The 21,700-nt window shown below is 41.3% G+C and overlaps 1 protein-coding gene across 7 annotated transcripts in view; it reads right to left on the bottom strand.

Annotated features, from left to right (window-relative positions):
* CDK12 (cyclin dependent kinase 12) overlaps positions 1–21,700 on the bottom strand; it is a 62,811-nt gene that overhangs the window by 3,662 nt on the left and 37,449 nt on the right. For 3 of the 7 annotated variants that reach the window (XM_037033451.1, XM_037033452.1, XM_037033455.1), the window contains 5 exons: positions 20,183–20,394; positions 18,387–18,839; positions 13,738–14,541; positions 2,107–2,215; positions 1,504–1,642 (listed from right to left, as the gene is read on the bottom strand). In XM_037033451.1, the coding sequence (XP_036889346.1) occupies positions 13,829–14,541; positions 18,387–18,839; positions 20,183–20,394 (1,378 nt within the window). In that variant the 3' untranslated portion in view covers positions 1,504–1,642; positions 2,107–2,215; positions 13,738–13,828. Of the gene's footprint in view, positions 1–1,503; positions 1,643–2,106; positions 2,216–11,885; positions 14,542–18,386; positions 18,840–20,182; positions 20,395–21,700 lie in introns of those variants that run through there. The other 4 variants (XM_037033454.1, XM_037033456.1, XM_037033457.1 and 1 more) reach the window with 3 other exon arrangements.

Raw genomic sequence — 21,700 nt, 5'->3', positions numbered from 1 at the left:
GGGGTACCCCCTCACCACTCGGGCTGCAAACATCTGCTAGATCATCCTGAGCTCTGCAGGTTCGTGCTGGGGGCACAAAAGCCTGAACTTTCCCATTCCTTGTCTTCCCTGTCCTCTCTCAAACACATTCTTACTAACAAAGATAGTTCTCTTAAAACAATTTTAAGAGATTTTTTTTTCTCTGAAAAGCACATGTACCCCCACTCTCTGGGCTAAAAAGTGACTATCTCAGAGGCAGGGACACAAGGGAGTGGATAGCTGGAGGCTGCTCACCCTGAGGGAGAGAAGCCACCTGTGCAAGGTGTTCAGTGCCTAGAGCTAGGAGGCCTCCCAAGTACAGCTGGAAACGTACTGAGATATCAGGCCGCTAGGGCAAAATGTTCAGGGTTTCAGGCCATTTTTAAGGAAGAGTGAGTGGTACTAATTATTCTTTTGGCTTCTTAGGCCCCAGTCTCAGGCTTTCATGGGGTCCTTCTGACCTCTGTTTTGGGGAAAGGGTGCCCTCCTTGCCCAAACTCTACTTAAGGGGCAGTTTTACTTGGTCAGCAGCACCCTCGTGTGGCAGAAACCAAGACTGCAGCTGCCCTAGTGGCTTAGCAGCTTTGGGGGATCAGCCAGGTTGACAGACAGGTGGGCAGTGTTATAAATGTTGATGCTCTCTGTGCCTCAGACTTACTGCCTGACCATTTCCAGGGGAACTTCCTGCTTTCTAACAACTGCCTATGCCTCCATCCACCGCACCCTAACTCCAACTCAAGGTGTATGCCTCTCAGGGGAGGGACCACCTTACCCAGAGCTGGCACTTACTTAAGCCTCCTGCTAGTGCTGTCTGGATTGCAGACATGAAAGAGGCACTGCTGAGAGAGGAGGCCAAAGGTCAAAAGCATAAGCTGATGTCACCTCCAATGGCAGGAGAGGCTCTGGCTCTCCTGCCAACTCTCTACAGGCACCAGACAATACCTTTCACCAGAGATCAAGACACGGGATCACCTAGCGGTGGGTTCTGCCCCACGCTACGGCAATCCAGTCTCCACTCCCTGGGGAGGCCTGGGGATGAACAGGGACAGACTCTTCAGAGTCTGAGATCCTTGTCCTTGGGGATGGACACCGGATAAAACATCTTTCCTCAAAAGATCCAGATACTCTACAAGGATTCCAGGCCACTGGGCAAAATGCACATCTTCTAGCTTCAGATTTCTAGGCCCAAGAGAAGGGCGACCTGTCATTAGACCCTTCCCCTCCAGTGTCAAATACCATCTGTTTACTAGCCACTTCTCCCATACCCACTAAATGGGAAAAATATTTCTGAACTACAGAAAAGGGGGTGGAGATTTAACATCAGGAAGTTCTCGATAAAAGATTATGGCTAAAAGTCACCAAGGCGAAAAGCTGAGTCACCAAGGCCTTCCTCTTGTTGAAGATATTTAACAACAGAGAGAAATACTCCCAGAGAGAAATATGACCCTGCTTGGGGTTGGTGGGTAGGGAGAGGAGCACACCTACCTGGCAGCAAGAAGGGTGGGGCTGAGTCCTAGAGGCTGGTGACCTGCCTGGTCTGGGCATTAAGGACAGAGAAGCCACCTGTAGGCCTCTACTTCTGGTGTATAGCACAGTGTTTGGACGGGTGGATCACCCATCTAACCTGGAAAGGAGGTGGAGAAGCTGATGAGTAGTAAGAAGGGATAGTACTACCCTATCCTGACTTAGGATAAAGGAAGAGAAAATAGCTTCTTGGGGAAAACAGGGCTATGTGTATGTATAAGGTAGTAGGTGTGTCTGGCAGGTATTGTAGAGGAGAGGCTGAGAGTAACCCATATCAGCAGCCCATCGAAGAGAAATATCCATTAGAACAGCTGGCCAAGAGGAAAGAACAGGAATGAAATGATTGCCAATGCAATAAAGGGGGTTACCCAACAGTAGCAAGGAGGGGAAAATAGTTCATCAGAAGGTAGGATACCATAACCATGGCTAATAAAAAGCTAAGGAACCACTTCTGGAGATCATTGGGAATGAGAAACTTTTCTGAGACAGGGTGTGAGAGAGAAAATGTGTGTGTGTTAAGTCCCTTACAAAAGTAGGCCTGTATCCTCTGATTGACTTTCCTACCTGGCTTGAGTCTGTGGAAGACACTGAATTTGCCAGGGCTCCAGATATCAGGTAACTGATAGGCATCACCAAATTCCTCAGGAGCCATCCCTCCTGCTGCTACTGCCACCTGTAAAAAAAAAAAAAAAAAGACAGGTTACATTAGACATGAGACAAGGGATTAGACACCGAAGAGGGTCTTGGGTCTTTTTCCCAGGAGCACAGCCTTGGTAGGTAGCAGTGATGGTGGTGGCCACCATTCTTCCAATTCCCAGCAATCTGAATTCATGAAACCAGAAGAACGAATGTACTTCAAGGATGCTGCCAGAGTTTTAGCTGTTTTAAGAGCCCTACCTCCAGGAAACTAGTCTAATAATGTAAAAACCATGGTTCCTATACTTAAAAGTAAAGTTTAAGAATCCAATAGAAATAGAAGCTGTGAAACCCAAAATTATACAAAGAGCGATGAAGGTTCAAGGTGAAAGCAAAGTTAATGCAAGGAGATGACTGGAAGAGGCCATTTAGTTTTAGATCAGACCATCAGCCTGGACTCAAGTCTCTCTTGTCTAAAGTAGCTTCTTCAAGAAGGGCTCATAGGCACCCCCCCCAAAAAAGTCCTATGAGACAAAAAAAGGATGTTCACAGGCAGCAGACATGGTGGAATTTGAGTATGTAGGCCTACCACATATTTCCTAGATCAGTGATTTTCAAGCTTTTCCATCCCATGACACATACAAAATAATTACAATTCTGCAGCACAAAAATATTTTTGCTGATCTGACAAAAAATAGGCACAATTTTGATTCCTTCACACCTGATGGCTATTGTGTTAGCTGTTGTCATTTTTAAATTTGACAATCTAAGGGAAAAGAGGTCAGTACCCTTGACCAAATAGTCAGGTATTGCATGTTTTAAAAATTCTCGAGGCACATCAGTTGAAAAGCGCTGCCCTAGGTAAAGGTGAATTTACATGGGGACCAAGTCCACTTTCCCCCTGTGCTATCAGCTAGAGTGTGATGGAGAAAACGTGAGGCTTTGTACAAGGATCTATTTCTTCATTATCAGGAGACAGTGTTCACTTTGCAGACCCACTGCCCCTCTGACCTAGACCCATAACTCTATGGCTGAGAGGCGGAGTGGTGCCTTTCTCCCTCCAAGACTCTGCTTCCAGTTTAGGGACTCTTTCTTGTTCCCCTCCCAGATCATCAGTGGCTGCCAGGCTCATACGCATAAGCATCGGAAGGGACTTGTAGATACATCCAGGGGAGGTCCAAATATAGGAGGGGAGTCTCAGCATCAGAGTAAGATGACTTCAGAACCTGCTGTGCCTGCCAGCCCACTGAGTACACAATCTAGGGTTTAGACCACTGTGGACCACCACCATACCACCATCCAACTCATCAAGGGAGGAAACCAGTAACTCAAAAAGGTGGGGTGGGGACAGGAGTAGAGTTCCCCACCCCCAATTTCCCTGTAATCTCAAATATCCCATTTTACTGTTCTATAATCCCTTCTACTCTCAGAGACTTCCTTCAGTTTCCCAGCAGGTGAGATGTGTTTTGTTTCTCTCTTCCTTCTGATTTTGCTTTTCAATATAGCTGTATTGTAATGTAAAAAAGCCTGAATTGAGGTTTAGGGTAAATTCCTCAATGGCCTCAGAGGGTCTTTCCTGGCTCTCCAACCAACCCCCAGAGATGGTGGTGAAGTGCTCCTTGAACTTGGAAGTAACTCTGAGGGCATTAGGGTCTTTGGCCATGGCTGCTACTTGCTTCCCAATAAACCAGAACCCTTGAGTCTAAATAAAAATTACACTAATTTGCATGTTATTAAAAAGTTAATCTTTGAGGTACACATATATAAAGCTTCTTCTCAGGTTTTTTTTTACAATTGTTTTCATGTTTACTTTTCTCCCTCAATCTCTCTCTCCCCCTCTCAAAATCTCATAGCCCTGCCTTCCTTTTCTAAGGAAGCTCAAGGGCTCTCAGGAGTTGCTGATCTTAAAGTTTGGGGTCTCTATACTCAGATTAAGCCTCTGGTTAACATTCTGGCCACTTGGATCCTAGTCTTGGAGGGCTGCCACAACCTTACTGTGAAACTGTGGGCAAGGCCCTTCCCTTCCCTAAGCCTCAGTTTCCTGTTCTGTTACCTGAGTGGTTGAGTTGGGTGATCTCTAGGGTCCCTTTCTAGTCTATAATTCCGTAAGGGAGAAGACACAAGTGTCTTTCCATCAGGAAGTGAGACATTCCTGCCCTTGGCACCTTCTCTCTGGGTCAAGGCAGTAAGAAGCTCCTCTACAGATGCCTGCCTTTTTCATTCTGGCTTAAATAAGGGGAAAACAAGTGATTCAGGAGGACTTCTTTTAAATGGCAGACTCCTTCTATTACTAAGAAAAGATATTAAGACAGTGATTTAACTCTAACCCTGAATCTTGATAAAGCAGAGAGGAGACAAGGCAGGTATAATGGGCAGAAAAGAGTATGATAAGCATGCCCCCCCACAACACACACCCCCTAGACTGTTCAGGAGTCTGAGCACACATTTGGCTTTGCCCTGGAGAGCCCCAGATAAGTAGTGGTTGCTTCTCCAATACAACTGTGCGTGGACATGTGTGTAAACACATTCAGAACAGCGACATACATGTCCAACCAACGCATATAAGTTCACTCCTGTTCTCTCCTTCTTTAGGCCTATAGATGCCTTGTAAGAAGCTATGGTGGGAGCACACACCACATCCCAGTCTTCTCCCTCCCTAAAGTCAGAGAGGGAGAGACACTGAGACAGGAGCTACTTGGCTTCCTATAAATTGTTTTGTCCTTCCTCACAGCTGCAATCAGAAGCTAAGGGCTCCCGCAGGCCTTGTTCTGATCTGCTGCAGGCGATGGAGGGTTTTTGAAACGGAGAGGACTTGGCTGCGGCCCCGTTTCAGCTGCCATTGGGGCTGGCTAATGGGCTCATTCGGGAAGACCCCCGCCTGCCACACTAAAGAGTCCCCCGCCGACCCCCTCCCCAGTCCCAACCCAATTAATAAATGGGGGCTCCCACTTTATGGCTCTGGGAGCAGGAACTAGAGATACAAATGACCCCCAGGGAGGGACAGAAAAAGGCCTTCCAAGAATCAAGCCAGAGAATTGTGCATCCACAGGCACGTGCTGCCACAGGCTAGTCATATCCCATTTTCAAAGCGTTAAAGGGGAGGAAACTGAAACAAACAAACAAAACCACTCTTCTCTTTCCCAGGTGCAGAGTGGGTTAGCACTCTCCGAGACTATGGGCACGCCCCAGCAATGATCACTTTTACCTGGCTTCCATCCTGAACAGGACAGAGTGCAGGCGAACATCTAGGTACACACCACATGCACAACTGTCTTCCAGGGGGAGTGCACCCCCTACACTCTGCAGCACTGAACAAAGACACATCCCATCAAGGAGTTAATAAACACTTCCTGCTTCTTAAAAACAAAGCAGCTACCACTTTCCAAGCTCTCCTCATCACGGACAGCATCAATATGGCCTGGGGTCACCATCTTCAGGCTGTCTTGTATCCCTCTCCTCACACTCAGACTACCATCAAGCTTTGCTAGTTCCTATGAACCCACGTCCTTTCTTCTCATTCCAGTCTTACTCTAGCGCAGGTCCTCAGGGCTTCCCACTGAACCAGAAAAATGATACCATTCTAGGCAAACTTTCCTGCCTCCTTCACCCAGTACAGCTGCAAGTGTCTTCAGCACCATATTCACCATATTCATCATGCTCTGCTGTTACTACTTATCAAATTAAATTCAAATGCCTCATTAGGTCAATAAGGCTGCCCTTCTGACTTCATTTCCTGGTATTCCTTCCCTGTACCACCCAGACAAGTCCATTCATAGCTCTCTGCACAAAACACACATAAACCTTTTTTTCCATGTTTCCCCTCTAAGCACCTTCCTCTCTTCTGCTCCATGTTCATTATCTTCATTACCTTCAAAGAATCTTTCCTGGTTAACTCCATTTTTTCCTAATTATCCCTTTACTTTGGCTCCCCTACTACTAATTTTTAAAAAAGGTTTTATTGATTTATTTTAGATAGAGGGGAAGGGAGGGAGAGAAACATCAGTGTGTGGTTGCCTCTCATGTGGGTCCCACTGGGGACCTGGCCTGCAACCCAAGCATGTACCTTGACTGGGAATCGAACCGGTGACCCTATGGTTCGCAGCCCAAGTTCAATCCACTGAGCTACACCAGCCAGGGCTACTAATTTTTTTTAATAACTCGACTTAATAAATACTAATTCCCTACTTCCCACTCAGGTGTGAGACTTATCTCATCCTAGACCCTCCATAATCTCACCCCCAAAGATGCCCTGTATTCAGGACATGACTCAGCTAAAGACATTTCTTCCACCCCACTGAAGCAGCCCTCATGGTATAACTCTTGGGGTACACCCAACGACTACAGGGAGCACAGTCTTCATTCTCAGTGTCAATTTTCAAGTTGTCACCTGCCCCTGCCAATACTGAACTTGGCACGGAGTCTTTCCAGAATTACAAATTGTTTCATGACTTCAAAGTGCATTGCAAAACAAACAAACAAGCACAAGCACCTAAAGAATGTGGTTACCTCCTTGAATCCTAGTATATAAGCACTATTTTCTTTGAAGACCCCTTAGGATGAGAAGCCCCATTTTGCTCCCTGTTTCTAAGATCAATCCTATCCTCTCAGGTCATGACCTGACTTTCTAGAATGCAAATCAACCCCAGAGCCACTAGTAATACTGTTCCCTACCAGCCCTGCCTCTAGCCTACTTTTGACCATCGCATTTTTGGGGAAGGTCCTTAGGAATAGAGAAGTTATTCAAGAGTCTCTTTCAACTATTTAGTGAGTATTTCCTTAAATTAACCTCACTCTCAAACCTCACTCTTCACTTCCTCTGGTTTAGCCCTATGTGGTTAGATAGGAAGAAGTTATCTGCCCCTCCCCCTTCTCTCCTACATATGCTGAGGATAGTAAGATGAATTTCTCTTTTAACTCTTCCATCCCTTAACCTCAGGTGCGTATGAATCAAGGGAATAAAGGCAAAGTGCTCAGCAGAGTACCTGACACATAGCAATTTCCTGGCAGTGTTAGTTTCTGCTGGCTCTCCCTTCTTCCTCCCCAAACCTTAGGCTTCTTTCTGGGCCTGTTCCCACCCCACCCCAGTGAGCCACTGGCTAGAAATGGCACTCAATAAAGTAATGTCCTTTTGTAGCTCTAACATTCTGGTGAGTTTGCTCTCCCACACACTGCCTTCACTTGGATCTAAAATGAAAGGGAGAGGAATGACATGTTTCCAGGTTGACCTAAATGACATTAAAACCACTTGCAGGAGTTTTAAAACTCCAAAAATAAAAATAACTTTTTAATGTGATGCATCCATATCACTCCTTCCTTGTTCCTGAATTACTCGCTTGAACTATGGAGATAATAGCAGTACTAAGCAAAATGTCCCTACATAAGTTATTTGCTTAATATAATCTAGCTTCCCTAGTGAAAATGTCTTCACAACATCCCCCAGACTAAGGGTTTTAGGCCCAACCTCCAACCACAAAGATAACACTACTGTTACAATGATGCTTTAATATGGTGCCTCCCCCAAATGAATTGTGAACCTTGAAGGCATTAACCCTGAAATTTCACTAGCCCAACCATAATTTTTTCTTCCACTATAGTCCTATCTGCTCTTTATAAGCAATTATACACTGTCTTTTGACAGCTCAGCCAGCAGACTGATCTAGTTCTGCCTTCTTTCCATCTCACTTGCTTCCTTTAAACGAGACCTTTGGCCCCCTAACCAAAATGGCAGATACTGGTATAAGGCCAAACCCAGAAGTTCCTGAATTTATGAAAGGGATCAGGCTGCTCCTCAGCTTTGTCTCTGAATTCAGCCTCTTTTCTCCAGAACCAAAAGCATTCAAAACTGCATTCACTTTGGTGGAGAGGGCTCCCTCCCTATGAGACGATCCTCACCAAGTGTAGTTCTGAGACACAGGAGTGAGGACCCTCTCCTGGAGACAGCCCTCCTCCAAGAGGAAAAGACACCCTCCTCCAAGACCAAGGCTTTGTTCTTCACTTAGCTGTGACTGTGACATTGCAGCCTTTTTAAGGTCTCTCTCCATGCTGCCTCCTCAGGGATGGTTGGCTTGGATAAAATGCCCTTCATTCCTTCAGAGCAATCAACCATTCCTTCAGTTTACAACCATGGCATAACAAAACATCCAAAAATCCATCTAATTCTAGGTCCTAGGGAACCTATGTCTCAGCTAATTTACATCACAGTTATACCCTCTGACTCCAGAGAAGTATGCTGTGGCTGAGGGCTATGTATTGAGAAAGGTTCGCTAACAACCCATCATTTAGAGTCCTGAGGACTAACTTTGTATCAGCCTCTTTCTCTCAACCTTGGACCACTAATTTTTGAAATAGAGAATAGAGAGACAATCCAGGTGCCCAAGTGTTTTTGGCACCCTGGTGATTAATCATCACAGCATCAAGGCAGCCCTCATCTGCTTTCTTATGGAGAGATAGCAGGGCCCTCTCCTCACCAAACTTTTACTTCCCACAGACACCATTAGCAACTGAGCTTAGAAATGTCATCGGCAAAAGCAACAGTCTCAGGATGAGCGAAGAGGATGGAGTGAAGGTTGAGGTTCTGTCTTCCCTAGACTAGTAGAGTCTCTTGTACCCCACACACCATAAATTAAAAGCTCCTTTCATAGCTCTTAGCAGTAAGAAAATATGGTTATTTCGCTTTCTCCTTCACCTTTCGCCCCGTAAATTGAGGATCTGGAAGAGAGACCTTTGTCTTCTGAATTGCTTCTGGCTACCCTTCAAAACTGCATAGTAACAATCACTCTGAATACCTCTCCAGGTTAAGCAATCAATACCTCTGGTAAGGCCTGAGGCATGTTAGGCAGTGAGGAGGGAGACAAAAGAAAAACAGTAAATGAAAAGAAGGTGAACAGGTGGTGGGGAGACAGCTGCATATGGTGAGAAGTGGTAAAGTAGCCTTGTAATTCCTTCAGGTGTCATACTTCCCCCAAAGTCTCAACTCTGGCTTGGAGTATTCCTAAGCCTGTAAAAAATGCTACACCAGGAGAGTAAAATTAAACTAAGTGTCCAGGAATGCTCACCTTGCCTCTCAGGATAATGAGAAAACTTAGCAGTTCCATCTCTGCCTTGGAATGGTTGAGTATTTACTCGAGCAACTCTCCATTTCCACTCCACCTAGCCCTTCAGTTGACTAAGTTGTGAATACAGAAGTCAGTATCTAAAACACAGTCAAGCTATGGGGCAATTTTTAATAACAATGGAAATCCCAGTTTATCACCAAGAACATTAACTAACGTCCTTGAGGCATTAACCTTACCATACAGTTAAGGATGCCTATTTGGGAAATGATGGTGCCTAATAAATTAGTACTGAACTGTATGGTTTCTAGTTAGAAATAGCCTTAGGTGTGAAAAGAGGGAAAAAAGTCCGGTTAGTTAGGTCCTCAGCATTTAGGCCCCAAATTGAAAAGATAGCCATTGCTATAGAGTGGAAACAATATTCTCTAACAGGTTGAAGATCACACTCTTAGTCATGAACTTCGAATATATAGGTTGAAAACCAATTCCTTTTCTCTGGAGGTTAACCAAGAACACAGGACTCCAGGAATATAAACAATCTTGAGCTCTCCATTCTCCTGGATAAACACGTGACAGCCCACAGGCAAGGGAACATGATACTTAACCTTCGGGGTCTCAAAAACAAGTGGGCAACCCTTGTCACCACCAGTTTTTGAAAATTCAACTTTTTCCTAATTTCCTTGTTCTGCTGTACCCCTTAACTTTGGATAATTGCTCACCCCGTTTATAACTTCCTGATACCTATCTCCTCTCTTCCTGTCTCCTGATGAGTTTTATTTCCTCTCTGCCTACTTACATCACAACTAGCAGAAATGCAGACCATACTACAAAAAAAAAAAAATTAGTTCTCAGTGTGCTAAACCATGGAAGAGAAGGAAACGCAATTAGCTCCTCAGGTGGAGGTAGTAAAGATTTTTGATAATAGGAATTTTAGCCTTATAAACAACTTGGACTCACTTCCTGGACTGCCAATGTCTCGGGAAGTCTCAACACAGCTGGAACACGATTCCCATGCTGACCTTACTCATGGTAACTCAGGAACTGGTCAGAGCTGGTGGTGGTGGTAGTGGTGGTGGTGCTGGTTCTCAAGACTATTCTTTGGTCTAAACACCTTCTTACCAACTTCCCTTGACGACAGGTGAGCTCAAACCCACTTACCTCTCCTTTCAGGAGGAGTCAGGGTACATGAAAGCTCAACTCTTTTGATGGCCTGGGACTATCATTATTTGTGTAACTGTCTTCTACTTTTAAAAAAATCACATTTTATGGTTTCCCTCAACTTTTAAAATTCTCTCGTTCCTAGTCTAGTGTTTTGAAGCACCTCTTTAAACCCTGAGAACTTTTTTTGGTAGTTAATGTATCTATAGCAATTCTGAAACAAAGAACCCCTATGATAAAATGGAGGGAAAAATGCCTTTTATACTAATAGGATTTGCTCAGAGGGTACAGATTAAGAAGTAAATGCAATGGAGCAAAACTGGTATAGTAACAGGAAATATTTAATTTTCCAATCTCCACTTTCCATTCTTATAAACTGAAAAAAAAGTAATATATTACAAAATATCTGTACATAGACAAGGTACACCCGATGGGGGGCAAAAACAGGAGAGAGGAATACAGTGTCAGGAACCTAAATCAAGGAAAGTGTGGTGGCAACTGACACTTTTCTGATGTAGCATTCTCTCTCAAAGCCTACTAATAACCATTTTAGAACTGTAACTGTATATGCATATTGTATATATATGTATATATATACACACACACACACACATGGTTGGGTGATGTCTATGGCATAAGCTAACATAAGTCCTACTTACAAACTTGTGCTAACCGCCCTGCTTTTAGACATACAGATCTGATGTCATTTTCAAATCCTTATGGAGAGTTGAAGAAAAAAAACTAAGAAAACTGGGTCAAGAAAAACTGTTTTCAAAACCACAAAAATAACCATGGTCAAACCAGTTTTGCCTCTCATTCATGAACCGAATCAGATTTCTCATCTGTTCAAAATAGTGTGTTTAATGGACTTAATATCTCCGAGGGTACAATACTTAAAAATAAAACGACTTTTGAATATAATTATCTGAACTTGCAGTTTTCTAATAGTCAAACTGAAATTCTGCTGAACCTTTACTTCCATCACGTTTATAGAAACACAGCTGAAAAATTAACAAATACCTTTTCTTCCTCCACACAGATTCCAGGATACTTAAGTGAGTTTCTTTTTTCCTCTGTTTTTAGAACAGTCAAAATTACCAAACATTTTTTTCTTTTTCCTTTTAAGGTTAGACTCCCAAAATGGGGGCTGGGGGTGAGATGGAATCATGCACACACATACATACATACATACATACACTCACCCCCTTCCCTAGTAGCAGGGATGGGTGAATGGAGCCTTAAGGATATTATTTAGAATATTTGGCATAATTAAAAATAAGAGGTGGGAAGGGAAAAACATTATTGATGACTGATGATAACCAAAATATAATTAGAATATAGAGAAATTTTTATACATATTTGATGGGAAACCAATTCTTTTCCATTGGATACTTTTGAGTTCTCTAATCAAAAATGGGAGTGCGGCCCAATGCCTTAAATTCAAATATTCTAAAATACAAAGGGCCACATCTGAGGACTAAAAAGTCAACAGACAAAAGGTTTAGATGAACTTTAATGCAATTTACCAATACCATGTCAGTGAGCCTAGCAAAGCTAATTGGACACTGGTATAAAAACTCATCCATGCCAAAAATGGCTGGAAGGTTCTTTCTAATCTATGTTTGGCCTTGAGGGAAAGACCAGACCAAAACCCAGAGAATGATAAAGAAATACACACACCATAAATCTACCAATTTCAGTGATAGGGAAAAATAGTCTTCATGTAAATATCTGAAGAGGGTTCTTCTTTCATTTCTCTAAAGTTTTTTATTAGTGCATCTTTCTCTTACAAGTAGTCTTTAATTTTTTAATATAAGAATTTGGCATTAAAACATGAAACTTCACTTTAGTTCTGAAAACTATTCTTCAAGATGCTGAAGCACATTTGCCTTTTCTTTGTAAAAAAGGGAGCTAAGCTATGTTTCACAAATGTCTAAGCCTGTGTGGAGAATTTATATGAATGTGCATGTTTTTAAACACATTATATGCTGGTACTCACAGAGTAATGGAAGCCAGAATGAGAAGTCTCCCAAGTTATCCCACCCTGAAGCCTCTCCCTTTTCCATTTCCTGTTTATAATAAAGAAAAACTCTTGCCATGAAATCATAATTTAACCCTCTTTACCAAAACCAAATCTCTCCAGAGGAAAATTCTAGAAGATCTGGTGGGATACACATGCTGAGATATGTGTATGTCAATACTATTCTTTCTCATGGTCTGCTCTTTTAAGATTATTTTTAATAAGGTCTTGGGTATTGATATATCTTCAGAAAAATACCCACCCTAAACTAAGTTACATTTCCATGTATTTTCAGGATTTTTTTCATTTTGACAGTATTACAATGCTGTTTCAAAAGGTTTTTTTTGACATAAAAATATATGTGTAAACAGTATACTAACTGCTCTTACTAGCCCTCTAAGTATGAAGGCATCATCTCTAACCCCAGCTCAGCAGCAATGGCCTAGGCTGTCTGCATTTATAAATCAACTTCACCATCAGAGCATGGTTAAAAAAAAATTCAGAATTGAAGAGTTACAGAGAACAATATAGGAGTTTGAATTTCCTTTCCTTTATTTCAAAAAAGGTAAAGAATTATCCCAGGTTCTTGGGCATCTCAACAATTAATTTTTTCCAAACAAATGTCTCAAAAAGAGACACAGAAAAAGACAAACTCTATAGTTGGGGTAAAAAAGGGAAAAGATGGGGTAAATTCTGCCTACTTGCCCAAGAATGCCACTTTCTACAGCCTGCTTCATATGCAGGGAGTGAGGGCATGTCTTTTGCCAAAGCAGAACAAATTTTAAGGATGAGTAATTTATTTGGAAAAAAAGAATGTTTAAGATGCTCAATGGGGGAAAAAAGAGTTTACTTGAAAGCAAAAATGTGAGGTGGTAGAGAGGAAGGAAACATTTATTTAAATCAGCCAATCACTTTTTCCCTTACAGCAAAAGCCTAAGAGCAGCTCAAATTTTGTGAACACTATTCTCTTTAAAATATAAAACAAAACAAAACACTAAATTGAAAAGAAAAAAACTATTAAAAAAACCCCCAAACTTTTAAAACCTAAAGAGAGTCTCTCCTGAGCCATCTCAAAACTGAAACTTTTCTTTTTCTTCTGCTCAAAGACGTGCAGGCAATGGAACTAATAAAGCATTTACTTGTCAATTTAATGGCCCTCTCCAAATTCTCTACTTGCATCTACTAGGTAGAGTTGAAGTAAATGTTCTGACTATAACCCATCTAGGGGGAACTGGTGCCAACATCATTATTTTGGAAGTCGCCTGCTTAGTAGCAAGTGAGCAAGGAATACAATGGATAGCTTTGAAGTAGCCAAATGCAGATGATTACCTCACTCTGGCAAATGATTTCATTAAAGGTTCAGAGGACTGGATGGAAGATGGACAGGGAACGTATCTTTCAGGACACTGAAGTCTCTGGCTTAGTAAGGAACTCCTCTCCCTCTTCCCCCTCTTGGCGGGACTCTTGTAGGACCCCGATAGAGTTTTCCATAAGCAGAAGACTGAGCTGGGGCCCCCCAGTTAAGGCCTGCTCCTGAGCTGCTGGCTCCACTGGTTCCTGGCCCCAGCTCCCCATAGTTTTGCAATTTGGTCTCTGCATGTGCCACAGAGTTGCTGCTTCCCTCAGCCTTCAGGAATGGTTGCCCGACCACTGAGTGTATTGCTAAGGGGACCCTGGCAAAACGGAGGTCCTGGTCCCCTGGAAACTGCACTGACCCTGTACCCTGGTAACTGCTGGACTCCCCAAGGTGGCTCACAGAGCCTGAGAAGGTCCTGTTCTTCACCAGGGTCTGGGCCAAGGATTCTGTCACAGCTGGACCAGAGTTGCGTTCATCAGTGTCAGTGGCACTGAACCCTGTTTCAGGCCCATCAGTGTTTCCATATGTCCTGTTGGGATGGGGTCGGGTGGAGTATTCCATTGGTCTCATGGCCTGGTGCTCATGTGGCAGGTGGCCAGAAGGCTCTGCTTCAGGCTGGGATAAAAGTTGCAGCAAGGCGGCTGTCACAGCTGGGTTCAACTCCTGGGGGGCGCCGGAAAGATCGCCTTCAACCAGAGGGGGTGGAGGTGGCGGCGGTGGAGGTCCAGGGGGCTCAGGGGGCCTCTTCTCTGGTGGAAGAATGTGAGGAGGACATGCTGTGGAAGGGTTACTTCTTTTAAACACCATCTTAAAAATCACATGTGATTATAAACACAAACACACACACACACACACACATACTGCCCAACATATACATATCAATACAAGTAACCAAAATATATAGAGAATAAAATCTTGGGATCAGGAAATGTCAATTTATAAATAAAATCAAGTGATTAATAGCAAAACAGTTGTATTCTGGATCTAACAGCTGGTGTAAAAAGATCACGTTTCAAATATTGTTCTGATTTTTGTCTGAGATTTCCTCCATTTCCTTCCTTAAGGAACTGTTCTAATATGTAGGCTGTTGGCAGCCTCCTGCCCCTTTTTGCTGTTGAATCAAAACATTAATGAAAGTAAAATAGAAAGGAAGAAGAGAGGGAACAATACACATACTACAGTCACATTTCTAGGACATAATCTTGCTGTACAATAGGAGACCTTGCATGGACTCAACTAATACATTTTACAGAATGTTTAATAATATAAGGTTAATACCTGAAATAGAACTTAAAGAACATACAGGAGAGATGAAATAAATTTTAAAAAAAAACAAACCAAAAAACCTTTCATTACCATCATGTACACTCGCTTCTCCAAAGTTCAGTCCCTCTCCCCATAACCACATTCCAAAGAAAGGAATGTTAACCACCACTGTCATTCAGCTTCCTGTGTTACAGTAATTACAAAGACTGAAGTGATTATCTATAATAATTTTCTATTTTGTTTCCCAATCTCCTGCATTTTTTCCATGCTATGACAAAAATTATTGTAGCAATATCATGCAGAGTGGACTGTTAACATCCATTTATCTTGGAGACAGTGATAAGAACCAAATATTCAGAAATGCATTAAACTGATACTACACTCTGAATTTCCAAAGACCTTTGTCTTATTTGAACCACTCCTCAGACTTTGCCCTGCAACTGCTAGCTTATTTTGCCCAAGCATGCCAATCATTGTCTGAAAATGAACTACTTCCAAGACAGCAGAGTAGAGATGTAAAATGGCATGAGTCTGAGAACATATAAAACCAAGTTGAGTTAAAGCAGTGCATTTAGAGTTGGAAGTCACCCCACGGAAGAAAACGCTTAATGTTTTGGGATATCTTCCAAACAGTGGATTTTTTTTCCTTATGGAAACATTTTGAAATGTCCATATAGTCAATTCTTTTTGTCTGAGCTAGTGGTATAGAGTTACTACTCAAAAAAGCAAAAAAGCGGTTTTTAGTTATTATTTAGGTAGCATATTTACCACAATTATATTTTGCAAATATAATCAATAAAGTAAGTATGTATTTCTTTAGTGTGCAGATGGAAGCACTACGAAAACACCACAAAACTGTCAGGGTATGCAGTGGAAGGATGAGGTCAGGTGCTATATGTAATATATATACGTAGGACAACCAATGATCCCAATTTACCCAGGACCGCTGGGAGGGTTCCCAAATTGCCAACTCTCACTTTTAAAACCAGGACTGTACAGGGTTAAGTTGGTTACCCTATTAATAGTACCTAAGTAACCTGTTGACAGACTGGCTGGTTGACTAGGTGGTAGGAAAAAAATAAATTTAAGGACAAAAAATTAGCTATGAAAAACTCATAACCTGAAAAGTAGGCATCCTGAAAAAGGAGAGCTAACTGGACTACAAACATCTATCGATTTCAAAACTTTTAAATGTCAATGCTACATATCTCACTACATAAAAACATCATAGTACCAGTTATTTTTAAAAGTATTTTTTGGACAATACATGAAATGGAACATCAGACTGCTGTTGTTTTTAACACTGGGGGCAGACAATTTAAAAACTGCCCAACTGCAAAAGCTCTCAAAACTAAACTTACACTTTTCTAGGTTTACTACTTTTCAAATTTAAATTCTGTCTTTTATGTAACTAGCCTAGTTGTTTCAACAGAACTAATTCTTGAGCTCAATTTCACATTTATGAGAAGATAAAAACTATTTCAAATAGCAAAAGCAGATGGATTGTAAAAACTATTCAAGGTTAATAAAACTTTTTAAAGGAATTAAAAATGAAGATCACATTAAAAACCATACTAAGATTTAAAGTGTTAACAATATTACCAATCCTTAACAGTCTGTACTAATGGAGGGCGATATTAATGAAATGTACAAATAACTTAAAAACTTTATTTGACTCATCAGATGTCAACCATAACCTTTTCCCAACAAGTACAGAGAAGCTAAACAATAGCCAATGTGACAGATTTTCACCTTCTCTGGTTTATTCAGTCTGCCCTCTGGTGGAAGAGGTAATAAACAGTAAAATGATGGCCTTAAGAGAGGCAGCAGGGGACAAACATGAGAGACATAGGAAACACCAACTGGTTAACCCAGGGGTGAGTGTAATAATCAGAAGTGGCATTTTACTCTCCTCTGAACAGTAAACTCAATAATTTTTGGCTATAAGCGAGGTCTTAATTTTAGTTCATTTCATCATTTAGCCGATAGCTTGTTGGCTCAATTATTAAGAGAATTTCTTTCAATCACTGTATTATTTAATTTGAACCACTTCTTTCAGGTATTTTGATTATAGCTAATTTTTTTTGAAGAACATGGAAGGTGGGTATGAGATGATACAAAGAGGCTTGCTTTAATTCTAAATTAATTTTTTCTTATTCCATGTTTTCGAGTCTCTTAAAAAAACAACTGGAATCAGATGACAGGATAGCAAAGTGAATTAAGAAACACAATTAAGAAGGTACACAAATTCTAAGTTCTGGTTCTGCCAATAATATGGTTCCAGCAGTGGGACCATAGGTAGGCTAATTTAAATTCCCTGCATTGCATTTTTCCTATTTGTAAAGTACAGGGGTTAATTTCATTTATGTTATCTTCCAGTTTTAATGAGCTTTGCATATGAAAAATAGCTTATATTTTGACCCTATACCAGTGAAAATAAGGCATATACTTTCTGCAACATCCCATATAAAATGTGAATGCAGAACCCTGAAGTTGAAGGTTAGTGAATCTCTTCAACCCTTGTACTTCTTCTCATTCCCCAATTCATGAGGTCTTCATGGACAGTGAAAATTTCCAAGAAGCTGAAAACACTTTTTAGATAAAATTTTGCAAACAAACTGTGAATCAGAATTGATTAGAAAAAAACTTCTTTTCCTTCTAATAAACTGCATGCTGTGGTCATGTAAGATCAAAGTATAACATATTTCCTTTTTTTCAGTTTTTCTTTATATATGCTCATTTCCTAATCTAAAATCCACTCAATTGTCTCTTTCAGGAACACAGCTTTTAAAGGAATCATTTTTATATGCTATTAGTTTTTGAAAAGGAAATGTATAGTGTTAATTATTTACTTAGAAATATTCCCAGATTAGTTTTCAGGAGATTAGCAGTGATATTTTATTAGGGTTTTCTTGAATGTACCTTTCAGACAAGACTCTGGTATCCAGCATCCACTGCACTAGAGTAACATTTACTATTTGTACAATCTCATGATGGTTTGTTTGAAGGCAGATTTTCAAGTGTGAGTATTAGTTGGCCACTACACACACAGTGGTTCAAATGCATCACTAGCTACGGATGTGGTTTCTGTGGGTTAGAACAGAGGGGCTTTACTTACCTACCTCCTAGGAAACAGAAAAACAATCAGTATATGAAAGGTGCTTTGAGAAGCTTTGAGACTTAAATAAAAGAAGCCAGGCAAGAAATGCATCACTTGTTGGTATGTTCTCCTGTAGACTAGGTTACAGAAAAACTGAAACCGAGGCCATTGATGTGAAAAAGGAAATATTAAAGAAACTTTTTAAGAGGATCAACAGCACCTGAGCTCAATGAGATTCATGACCGGTCTGTTTACCTGCTGCCTCCTCCTGTGGCATTGTGGGAGTTCTTCGGGGCCCCTGTGGCCCACTGTTCTTGTCACTGTTGTTTTCCTCCAGGTTGCCTGCTGGCTCCTGGGTTTTCATCAGTTGACTCAAGAGAACTGCCAACATATTCTGCATGTCAGCTGGTGTGCTTGAAGCTTCAGGGGTCTTCTGTTCTGCTGATGGCTGGACCACTGGAGCAGGGGGTGCCTCCTTCAAAGATTCCTCTGGGGCCATGGGCTCCGAGTCCTGCTGCTGGGAAGTGGCTTCCGTTAGGGCATTGAGAGATTGGTTCAGGGCCTCCAGCTGCTGCTGTATCTCAGGGTTGGAGTGGATATTAAGCAGCTGCGCCATTTGAGGGATGCTTAGGTCAGTTTGGCTCTGTAGCAGGTTCAATAACACTGCCAATTCACTTTGATTCAATTGTTGTGTGATGTCACCGAGGCCTGTGGGGAGAGTGAAACCAATATAAGAGGATAAGGCAGGGCAAAGAATTTTTGCTTTCTTCAGCTGACAATAGCAACTTATAACATCTAGTGAACAACATTTTATTTTGAATGTCTCATTTTTCATGCTTCGAACCATCAAGACACACTTTGTTATTCTTTATATTACTGCTTAATAATACATGGAATACCTCAAACATCTCTGTATTGTAAGTAAAACTTATTTCATTTCACCCTTGTTTTTGAAGGTCAGTGATTTTCTACCCTTACTGTATATCAGAATTACTAGGCTTCAGGCCTCATCCCTAGAGATCTGGCAATTGCTCAGATGTGTTTATTTTTAAAGCTTTCTGGATGATTCTTACATGCAGCCAGCATTGAAAACCACTGTTGTAGGTGGACAGGGAAGGCAAAGTGAACCAAGGAAAAAATATCTGTAGTTCAGAAAAACTGGTGGTACCACAGAACTACTTTGTTATAACTGTTCATTATTATACAGTTTTGGATATATTTAGATCAGGTAACAGTCTACATTTAGCAAATGCGATTTAACATGATTGGATTCTAAGAAGGTCTTGTCAAATCTAACATATACAGGTCTCCAAGATACGTGTGTTAGAGCTCCATGGATGAACGGATCTTAACTTGAATTTGGCTTACCTAATTTACTGATTTATGCCACATATCTAATGAAGATATAGTATTCCTTTTTTTATTTTATTTACTTATCTTTAGAGGAGAAGGGAAGGAGAGAGGGAGAGAAATATCAATGTATGATTGCCTCTCGTACATTCCCTGCTGGGGACTGGCCTGCAACCCAGGCATGTGCCCTGACTGGGAATTGAACCACGATCCTTTTATTCGCAGGCCTGCGCTCAATCCACTGAGCTACACCAGCCAGGGCAAGATATAGTATTCCTTATTTCAGAAATGGGAAATAGGCCCTGGCTGCTGTAGCTCAGTGGATTGAGCGCGGGCCTGCAAACCAGAGCATCGTGGTTCGATTCCCAGTCAGGGCACATGCCTGGGTTGCAGGCCAGTTCCCAGCAGGGGACGCACTAAAGGCAAGCATACATTGATATTTCTCTTCCTTTCTCCTTCCCTTCCCCTCTAAAGATAAATAAATAAAATCTTAAAAAAAAGAAATGGAAAATAATCTATTGTAGGCTTTTTGGATGATATACACAAAATTTGGTTTTTCTCCTTTTCCATAAGATGAAAACACCAACCTCTTTATAAGTGCCTCAGTGGCTAAAAATTAAAATACACACATCCTTGCACTTCATCTTCAAAATGACAAAATGTGCTTTTAAAAGGCACGAAGTCTCTATCCCAGCACTGACCTACTGCATCCCCAGCCCCAGGCTCCACCTTGCCAGGAGCAGGCGGAGGTGGTGCTGGACTGCTGTTCTTCACAGGCTCAGCACTTGTCCCTGAGGTAGTTTCTTTTCGAGAGGTTTTGGACGGAGGTGGCTCTTCTACCACAACACCACTTTGTCGCTGCCGTCGCCGTTTCTTACTCCATAATTCATGGCAATCCTGCCAGTGGGGGAGGCTGAAAAAAGACAAAGCAAAGGGGAAATATGTGTGGGAATGTGGAAGTGAGTGAACAGAAGAACGAGGTATTAACATAGGAAGGCAAAGAGCAATGGGAAATAGAAAGGGTAAAGAAAACAAAAATAAACAGAGAAGTTAGTAAATAAATAGCAGCAGTATAAAAAGAATCATGGTATACAATAGTCTGAGGAAATAAAAGTCAAAAAGCCCAAAGGATTTCTACAGTGAGAAATAAGGTTCCTGCTAATAACCAGAGACACACCTCCTATATAAATGCCCACATGCAGACAAATAGTTGTCTTATAACTGTTTTTGGTTGGTATAACAAGAAGAATGTTACTGGTCAAGTTTCAGTTGAGAATAAGTAGCACAGAGATGACGGCTTGTTAATGGCTACAAAAAGTCCAGGCAAAGTAGTGATTTAAATCTTGGAACAACATAAGCACATCATGATTAAACACCCTCTGTGTAAAATCCATTTATGTGTCATTTGGTCCGTGAACCAGACCAAAAACTGGTTCGTTCTTCTTTCTGCCCACTGAATTTCCATGAGTGGATATTTTCATTTGTGGGGTTTATGAGAATATTTTAATATATATATATTTTCAGGTTTTCCCATGATAATGCAAACAGTCCCAAATGGGTCAAATCTTCCTAACAAAGATTATTATAGCCAAAAATCTATTATAAGAGCTCCCAAATTTCAGTAAAAATCTTTATGTATTTCAAGCCACATTCGATATATCAAAATTCTAGTGCAATAAATTTCTTTGGAACAATCAGATTTGTAGTTACAACCTATTCCTGTACTAACATCCTATTCATTTCTTTAAGACACAGTCTTTCTATTAGAAAAAAAATGACCAAAAAGTCTAATGAAAGCTACAATGCTGTCAGTGATAAATTCAAATATAAAAGATTTTTTAGCTCTGGCTGGCGTAGCTCAGTGGATTGAGCGCGGGCTGTGAACCAAAGTGTCGCTGGTTCAATTCCCAGTCAGGGCACATGCCTGGGTTGCAGGCCAAGTCCCCACTTGGGGGCACACGAGAGGCAACCACACACTGATGTTTCCCTCCCTCCCTCCCTTCCTTTCTCTCTAAATATAAATTTTAAAAAATCTTAAAAAAAAAAGAAATCTATACCATTAAAAAAAAGATTTTTTATTTGTCAGAATGTGAGCTTTGAGTGTTTAACTCTAAGGATCTTAGAGAATACAGAAAATTCATAAAAGTCTGATGAAAGAGATACACATTCAAAGACCACATTTTCTACTCGAAATTCAAGACATGGGATCTAACAGTGAT

This window comes from Sturnira hondurensis, unplaced genomic scaffold (genome assembly GCF_014824575.4).
Source record: "Sturnira hondurensis isolate 20B ecotype Veracruz unplaced genomic scaffold, ASM1482457v3 Scaffold0021632, whole genome shotgun sequence".
In the NCBI taxonomy this organism is placed as follows: Eukaryota; Metazoa; Chordata; class Mammalia; order Chiroptera; family Phyllostomidae; genus Sturnira; species Sturnira hondurensis.
The sequence above is the reverse complement of the archived record's forward strand: the minus strand, read 5'-3'. Positions and strand labels throughout refer to the sequence as shown.